Genomic DNA, 9,690 nt, shown 5'->3' with positions numbered 1-9,690 from the left:
TACATATTTTTACCCCATGTTTAATGCATTTTATGGATGATTTCCCATTAGAATTGGTGAATTCGATGCTCCTAATGCTTTAATTTCATGTTTATACCTAGGAGAGCATAGGAAAGCGAAAGGAACGAGAAACGGGCCAAAAATAGAGAAAATGGGCCAAAGTACAAAATCAACACGCCCTGGACCTCCTCACACGGGCGGACCACACAGCCGTGTCAATTTGGCAGGCTCGAGCACGGCCTGAAGTAATCGCACACGGGCGTGTCCCTGCCGAGCCCAAGTTGAGTCCAATTCGGAAAAGGCTAATTTTAAGGACTCTTAGGCATTCCAAAGCATATAAATACACCCTAGAGGAGGAAGAAAAGGGACACACAGAATAGGGGGCAAGAAATTAACCCAAGAAAGCTGATTGATCCATCTCAGAAGCCGGATTCATCATCAAGACTGAAGATCTCTCCTCAATTTCCTTTCAGGAGTTTTGGGTTTTCTTTATGTTTTGTATTCTTTATTATTCTGAGATGTTTTCTTGTTTAGTTATGAGCTAAAACCCCTAAATACCTAAGGGGAATAAAACCTAAGACGAATCTTGTTATTATTTTCTAAATCGTATGACAAATATTTAACTTGTTCTTAATTATGTGTTCTTAATTCTTGTTTTGATATCCCAGAATACTGATTCAAGATAAGCCCTTATTCAGAGGAGGAATAGAACTTGTTTAAGAGTACATTTGTCATAATTAAGCAGAGTTGATTGCGCGCCTAGACATAGGGTGACAAGATTTTGCCGGATTAGGGTGAAACCTAATAAAGGGATCCATAGATCGAGTTAATGCAACCCTAGAGTGTTAATTAGAGAAAAGTATCAGATATTCAATCTAGGGATTAGACGTTATTAGTCTTGAATAGGGATAATAACATAACTTAGGGATCTTTACGGAACAAGTTAAATGAATAAATCGTCCGATTCGAAGCCAGAATAACAAGTACAGTCTAGGTGGATTTTTCCTTAGGTATTGCCTTCATTCAATCGATTTTCCCAAAAGCAATTTCCCAATTCTATTCTCTGTGAGTTCTTAGTTTACATAATTAGTTAGTTAAAACAAAAACCTCTTTATTCTTAGGCTAGATAATAAAAAGACAGTCATTACTAGTACTTTTAGTTCCTTTGGGTTTGACAATCAGGTCTTGCTAAAACTATACTACTGTTCAATAGGTACACTTGCCAACATCACGATAATAGTCAGTTTCAAGAACTAGTAATTATAAATATTTAAAACCTATCATGAAATCACGCGATCAGAAGGCAAGCATAAGCTAAGTAAGGGGAATTTGATAATACTCTAGAACAACATATTTTTATATGCTAATTGCATGTTTATTTTGAGTATGACCCTACTAATTTGAGCTATTTATGGTCTTTTATATTTTAGGGACTAAATTGGAGGGAATTTGAGGGCTAAAAGCATGAATTTGAAGTTAAATTGGGTCAACATGTGAAGTAGGAGAGAAGTGGTGCCAAAAATGTAAAGTGTGGAAGATTTTGAAAGCAAAAGTGCAAAACAAGAGATTTTATAGCACAAGACTCTATTTAATGTTTAATTATATTAGGATAATTATTAAGAATTATTATTTAGATTTAATTTTAGGATTTATTTTCATTTATCTTTAATTATCTTTAATTATCTTTATTTATTTGTATTTATCTTTTAGAATTTAATTAGGAATAGGCTAGGTTTCTTAGTACTATAAATAGGGGATGGAGTGACACAAATTAGGGGACCTTTTTTCTGTAAACACACACTCTCTCATAAGTTTAGCCTTTTTGTTCTTTCCATATTTTCTTCAATAAAAATTCCATTTTCATTATATTTATTTCTTTTTCCCTAAAAATCATAAGCCACTAAATTTATCTAGCTTAAGGTTGTCAAAGTTGCCCAAAAAGGGTTCATGAGGCTTAGAATCCGTACTTAGCCTTCTCGGCGAATATTCATCGCTTCTCCACATTACAGGGCTGACGCTTCCGTCCATATCTCTTAAAAGGTGATCTTTTCAACGTATGCAAAAACGACCACTTTGTATATTTTGGGAAGGTTGCATAGTCAGTTCGTTAGCTTACTGCGTCAAAGGTTGGCGAGCCTAAGAGACAAAATGGCATGGGATTCGCCATTGAGAAGTGATGATCTAGCATAAGATGATCCCACAGAAGCGATTGTTGTCTAGAGTCAGGTTCCGCTAAATTGTAAATCTAAATTCTTAGAGCTGGTGGTCGTAGGCGTCTTCTTCCACTATAACTGACTTATTCTGTAGAGAAGGGTCACCTAAAAGCCGAGGATTGAACCCAAGGCGGATAGAGACAACCGGAGGCTAGAATCTCTCTATAAGAACACCTTTTTTCAACTGTATTTATTTCTATTATTTTAATTAGAATTTCAATTAAAACTTTTAATTTTGTTTTTATTTTATTTTTTTTCTAGATCAAAACTTTTAATTCTATTTTTTTTATTTTTTTCCCATAGGTTTTTTTGGGCACGATTCTGACCAGGATTTTGATGATCAAGCAATTGTACAAATCCAGTCCCTGAAGATTTAACTCTACTTCCCTTATACTATTATTTTTATTATTTTCAATATTTTATAAGAATAGGATATTTTTGTGCTCTCAACGACTAAATCACCAAGTGTACTTTGTAAAATAGATGAGTTCAATGTAAAACTTCTCTTTGATATTCGTTACTTAACATTCATTACTTGTTTAAACTTCTCTTTGATATTCGATACTTATCATTCATTACTTGTTTAGTAATGTAAGCTCTTGTCCTAAAGGTTGAATTGCATTTTATCTCCTTTATTAAAAAAAATAAACAAATTAATTCTATACGTTAGATCAAATAATAAACTGATCATTTCTATTAAAATTTTCATCCATTTCTATAGTCAAAATTTGGTGCGACGACAAAATTACCAAACAGTTACCCGTCACGTATAACGTGTCCCTCATGTTAATGTATAGGGACCAATTCTTAATTGTAGAAATAAATAAATTTTTTAACAAAAGAACTAGTTTGCTCTTGGATTTAATGTACAATGACTAATTAACCCAATTTTGAGTTGAGAAACAAAATGCAATCCGACTCCTAGTATAAGAACCTCCATGATACTTTTACTTGTTTTAACGTTGCTTCGTCCAAGACAATCTTCCTAATAAAGAGCAGAGACATTTGTCAAGGAAGGGTTTATACAAATTACAATGATGTGAATCCACACTTGAACTACAGCAAAAAAGCAGTTATGGAGTCTAGGCATGGATTTGCAACATCTATCAGTGAATTAGTCTAAAAGCTATCTAACATTCGTCTTTGGCCAAGTCCTTATCAACTAATCCATTTAGAGAATTTTCTTGCATCTTGGTTCAACAAAAAAACCATTCTCAAGATTGTTGAAAGTTACAGTAATGTGAGAGCTTCAAGTTAACCTGTTACAAATACTGGATTTAAGAACTTTAACCATCATCTCCAATATATCGAATGCATAAAGTTGTTCTCATAAGCCTAATTACCTTCCAGGTCTAAATGTTCTTATAAGCCATTTTAAACATGATGCAGACTTGCCTATGATCAGTTAATATAAAATAACCGAGTCAAACTAGCAGAACCATCACTTTTAATCACTTCAAAATGACCATAAATGGCACCTTGCTATGCAATTTCAATCGAAGATGCATTGAGCAACAAAGCTATAGCAGTTTGAATTATCCAATTCCATGTTTTGAACCTAGCATGCTTTAAACAATAATGTGATCAGTGCTTTCATCATATATGCAGACCAGAATAGTGCAGAATACTACACAGTATATGCATTTTAGGTAACTGAGAACTCCACACCATGCAAGTTCAAATGAAAACTTCTCTAGTTGAAACTATTGAAGTTCTACACTAAGCTTAAAGGGTACTACTTGCAGAGTAAGAAACAAAGAGCCTGCCTTAGAACTAGATCGTGGGAGTCGCGTACATATCAACTAGCACTCGTGTTGAGACATTGTAAAGAGTTTTGGCTAATGACTTGACTAAGATTCAAACAAAACGTTGAAATTCTCACTAGAAACATTATGAATCTTTCTACTTCCAGCTCTCATGTCCAGTTAATACCATACCTACTTCAACAACAAAACTTACTGTTCTCAAGTCTGCTTTAGTCTTCCTTTCTGCCCTTTCCACCCACTTTCTTCTTGGTAGATCCAAAGTATCCTCTAAGTCCATTTTACGGTCCATAGACACTAAGCCTTTCAAGATTTGTGACCAGCCCTCTCAACAATGCTGTATCCAAAGTTTGAACTAAGTCCCCAGAGTGCAATGCGCCTTACCATTCCACCTAACACTTGGGCCTTTCCACCACTTTCTATTCACTCAATAGTTGCTTAATAGCAACATAAATTTGCAGTTCACAATCATATACAGGAGATAATCTTGCAAAGCATAGCCTTCTATTAACACCCTGACTAACATTCATCGTCCTAAGTGAAGATATAACAGGATACAAACATGTCCCAAGTCCCAACCCTGGGCTTAGGATTCTAACAGTCTAACTCATAGCATTAAAAAAAAAAGATTAGTCGATCAATTCAATCCTTCCCTAGGCAATGAAACAGAGACCAACCACATAAACAGAAACAAATACATATGAGTTGAAAGTAAAAAACGGGTAAAAAAAGTTAAAAACTCTGCGAATTTCAATAAATAACCAAGAACCCACTTCAATTTTCAAGCCAAGATGAAAACTTAAACATTCGAATAACTTCAATATATTTTGTCCCCTGAAATTTTCTCTAAAATGAAGAAAAAGAAGACTTAATTCTAAGCTTGCTTACTCTCCCATTACCGCAATCCAACCCACAACCACACTGCGGACACTCATAAAAGTTATCAATCGGAAAGCTTGCAGAGGCAATCCCTACTGAAAACTCCAGCTCGTCATCATCTCTAATAACCTCCACAATGTTGAGCCATACAAAAAAGACTTTAACGCTTATTCCACTAAGGTCTTTGAGCCTGTTATTGGATATAATTCCGCTGATCGTGGATTTGTATTTGAGTTGATAAGACCCTTCTAACGAGAAACTACACGTATCATCTAAGTAGGCATGGAATCGACCCGTGGATTCGTCTAAATCGTACTTTATTACTCCTTTGGGAAGAAGACCGACGGGGAAGTTGTAGCCTTGGAGGACATCGTAAGCTGACGGTGCGTCGCCAGTGACAGCGAGAGGCGATTGAACGAAGAGGAAGAGGAGGAGGAGAGATATAGGAATGGCGGTGGTGAGATTGAGAGCCATTTTTTGTTTCTTTTGTTATATTTTTTTATTCGCGTGACTGGAAACTAATGAGGAAGAAGATGGGCGGTGAAATGGGGAAAGGGCAGGTGGGTGCTTGACTGGTAGAGGGACTATAGACTCTCTAGACAGCATAGTGGCAAATTTGTCAACTTCAAAAATTAGACAACTGGGACGCAGTTTTCTAGTTTGGAATAGTGGTTGGTGACCGCCACGGTGCGGTGGGTGACCGGAGAATTTAGTTGGGACTTGGGCCCTAAATTAAGGTATTTAGAACCGCACCTCTGATGGTCACATTACTAATTTTCAATTTGATCCATTGGTTGGTTTATTCAATTGGATATCAACATTTTATTTTAAATTAATAACTTAATAATTTAATTAATTTGATCGACCAATTCGATTTTAAAAATAATACTTTAAATCATCACATTTATAGATATTAAGTAAAAGGCTTAAATCTAAATTTGCCCCAAACTATATTGTTTTATTATTGGTTAAAAAATTTAATATTTAAGTAAGAATTTTTTGTATTTTGAGATGAATTTTATAATTAGGCCTAAAAATAATTTAGGATAAGAGACATCTTTGGTGTGAAATATACTTTCTATAGAAAAATACCTACCCTTTTAGATTTTTGAAATATCAGGTAAATTCAATTGAGATATATTTAAATATTTAAATTTTAAATGAAAAATAATTATACATATGAAGATAATGCGCTTCACAATGCACTCAAACTTATGTCATTTTGCACTAACAATAATATCAATACCAATCAAACTAAGATTTAATCAATAATAATTAAGTATTATTTAAATATCAAAGTAAAGCTTTAATCACTCTCCAAACAAATTTTGACAAATTAAATATTTGAACTTATATTAAACTATATATTAATATTCATTATTATTTTTATTTAAAATTAATTAATTATCTCGTTTAGAAAGTTTTAATGAAAATAAATTGATTAAAATATAAAAATAAATGGAAAAAGTTGTCTCAAAGTTATATTAGGAGTAAACTACCAAAATAGTTACTTTTGTTTTCCTCAGGTTACATTTTAATCATTTATGTTTGAAATGTTACTTTTAATCACTTATGTTAACATGTTGTCACATTTTAGTTAACGGTGTAATGGTAAGCTGACGTGACACGTTAAATCATCATTTCAAACAAAAAAATTAGGTTAAATTATAAATTGGTCCCCATATTTTTTCATTTTGAGAAATTTATTTTTTTTCTTTTATGTTCTTTTAATGTTCCTTTTTTTTTCATTCTCTTTTGCTTCTCCTTCTATTTTCCTTCCTTCTCCATCTTTTTTAACGTAGAAGAAAAAAATTAAATTGCTCAAAACAAAATATATATATAGGGACCAATTGTATATTTTAACCTAAGAATTTTGTTTGAAATGCTGATTTAACGTGCCATGTTAGCTTACCGTTACACCGTTAATAGTAATTAACTCTCAGTGACTAAAATGTAACCTGAGAGAAACAAAAGTGATTATTTTAATAGTTTACCTCATATATATTTAAATTAAAATTAAGTTTAAAATAATTAACATTTGCACAAAAATATTAAAAAATTGTAAAAGAGAGGAAAAAAGTATAATTATCATTTATGATGGCTTTTATCTATGAGTGTTAAGTAGGGGAGAGCATAAGTTGGTTAAAGTCAATTTAATTATTAATCTGGTTAAATTGATTTTAGTTTAGACGGTTAAATTGTTGTAGGATTAACTTATTTGATTATATCAGTCAATTATTGATGATTGAATTTTTTTAATTGAATAATTTTTTTAACCAATTTAATATTTAAAATTTTTAATTATTTTAAATATACTTATATTTTATAATATAGATAAATGAGTTAAATATATTTATATTCTCATTATTTTAAATATATTTTATAATATACTTATTTTAAGTCGGTTCATTAATCTAATCAAACAATATTAAGTTAATTAATACCATATAAAATCGGTCTGTTCAACTATTATATAAAATTAGCGGTTAAGTTTATTAAAATTTCAAAAATTAATTGAATTAATCGTACTTATCAAACAAAAATTAAAATTTTTTACTTCTACCTTTGAATAAAAAAATAAATTGGCAAAACATTTTTTTGTCCTAAAATTATTTTTTAAAAACTTAAAAACAATTTATTTAATAATAATTTTATCTCAAAAATACTTTTAAAAGCAAAACAAAACTCGCCTAACAGTGCAGCAATAAAGCTGATTACCCTATTCATAATGGGGTATTTACAGTGCTTTGTCTTTTGTTTTCTCGTATCTTGTATCAATTCCTCCTTACATGAGATAATGAATCTTACTGATTAAAAAGGAACGAAATTTATTATGTTTCAAAGTCGAATAATAAAATCAATAGTTTCATGTGTCCACGTGAGAGGTATTTGATTAATTTTTAAGTTTAGATTTGATTCCATTCAAAAATTAGATTTAATTTTTTATTTAAATCTAATGCAATTTAAAAAAGGTAAACTTAAATTTGACTCAATCAATTCATTTAATTTTTTAGATTAATTTTTATTTAAAAATAAATTTTTAGAAAAATATAATACACTTAATGCACTAAAAAATACTAAAAATAAAATTTTTCTAACATATTAAAAATACATTAAAAATATTTATATTAAAAAAAGCACTATAATAAATATAATAAATGTTTTATCATATTAAAAAACAAAAACAAAAATAATAAATATTTTATTGTATTAAATATAATTTTTAAAATTTTATATTTTGGGTTGAGTTATTTATTTGAGTAATTTTTTTTTAAATTTTGGATAATGAATTTAATTGTTATTAGATTAGTGATTTAATATAAATATAAATATATAATTAGTATAATATTTTTTATAATATAATATATTCGAATGAAGCCGAGATGAGTTCAAACCAAAAATTTTTGTACAAAACTCAATTCATATAAATAAAATCTTAAATTTTATCCAAATTCATTTTCAGAATTTGTATTTTTATTAAACCCTCTTAATTTTCTTATTTTTCGGCGGTTGCCACTGCACATTTCACCTCTTGTTTTAAAATTTAATGTACAAGAATTATCCTACTGAATAATTGCTATAGGGTAGATGAGCTAATTTTGTTCCAAGTATAACGTAAAGTAGATAATAATGATGAAAAAAAAATGACACCTCCTTTTCTCTTAAGTTGAACAGTGAGTTTAACTTAATCCCAAGCATCTCAATCATACATGACAGTGAAATCTTTGATTAAACCTAAAACAATGTAACATAAACCTTAAAACTCTCTTAATCAAAACATACCAACTTAACTAAGCAGAGGATATCAGCTGTTGATTGGGTTTAATATTCTTTCCGCCATTAACAGTATCACAATCGAAGCCACATCCACAAGTAGGCCACTCACTGAAATTATCAACGGCGAAATCAGCGGATGCTACCCCAACTGAGAATTCAAGCTCATCGTCATCACGGGTTACCGACTGGATGCTGAGCCATAAAAAGAGGACCTTGACCTTGATCCCGCTCAAGCTGCTTAGCTTGTCCTTGGATATGACCCCAGTTATTGTAGACTTGTATTTGAGCTCGTAGTTGTCGATTGAATAGCTGCAACTACCGTTCAAATAGACGGAGAACTTGCCAGTGGTATCGTCTAGCTCGTAGCTTGATACACCTTTGGGAAGGAGACCTATGGGGAAGTCATATTGTTCAAGGACTTCATAAGCGGTAGGTGAATCCTCGCCGGTGGCGGATGAGACCAGAAAGAGAAGAATCAAAGAGAGAAATGCAATTGATGGAATGGGTTTTAGGTGGAGAGACATTTTCCTTTTGACTGTCTGGTTTAAGCTCTAATTCAGGTTCTACGGAGTTATATATACATACACACACGTGTATGTGATGAGATGCCTACTATTTGGTTACTATTCTAGTGTAAAATTAATATGATTTTTACATATTTTCTTAATTTTTTTTATGATTGATATTTTAATAATCTAACAAATAAAATTATCAATATAATTGTATTTAACATACGTATAAAATTTTGAATGAGTTTGATATCCCAATCATATTAATTTAAAATATTGTCTGCATTAATAAATATTTGATAGTTGAAAGCTTTTTACATAAAACAAATTATTTAAAATTTTGTTCTTTACTCCGAAATTGGCATACATGATCTATATGAATAGAACATGAATTATAACGGTTGGACTATTAAAATATCAATCGTAGAAAAAGTTACAGAAGTGTGTAAACAATGTTAGTTTTACATTGGTGTAAGTGGATTACTCACTTATATTTAATATTTATTATTAATTTCAATTAATAGTATATTTTAAAATGAAATACATAAT

At 30.9% G+C, this 9,690-nt stretch overlaps 2 protein-coding genes across 2 annotated transcripts; both read right to left on the bottom strand.

Moving 5' to 3' along the window:
- Positions 1 to 4,699: 4,699 nt before the first annotated feature.
- LOC107925513 (uncharacterized) lies at positions 4,700 to 5,599 on the bottom strand. Its single transcript, XM_016856236.2, has one exon. It carries the CDS (start codon positions 5,327 to 5,329, stop codon positions 4,823 to 4,825), a length of 507 nt encoding a protein of 168 aa, XP_016711725.1. The 5' UTR covers positions 5,330 to 5,599; the 3' UTR covers positions 4,700 to 4,822.
- Positions 5,600 to 8,489: 2,890 nt separating this feature from the next.
- Positions 8,490 to 9,186, bottom strand: LOC107925517 (uncharacterized protein At5g01610). The gene has a single exon (XM_016856238.2). It carries the CDS (start codon positions 9,154 to 9,156, stop codon positions 8,647 to 8,649), a length of 510 nt encoding a protein of 169 aa, XP_016711727.1. The 5' UTR covers positions 9,157 to 9,186; the 3' UTR covers positions 8,490 to 8,646.
- Between the last annotated feature and the right edge of the window lie 504 nt (positions 9,187 to 9,690).

The sequence above is a fragment of the Gossypium hirsutum genome, chromosome A12 (assembly GCF_007990345.1).
Source record: "Gossypium hirsutum isolate 1008001.06 chromosome A12, Gossypium_hirsutum_v2.1, whole genome shotgun sequence".
Lineage (NCBI taxonomy): Eukaryota > Viridiplantae > Streptophyta > Magnoliopsida > Malvales > Malvaceae > Gossypium > Gossypium hirsutum.
Note: the sequence above shows the minus strand (reverse complement) of the source record. Positions and strands in the feature narration are given on the sequence as shown.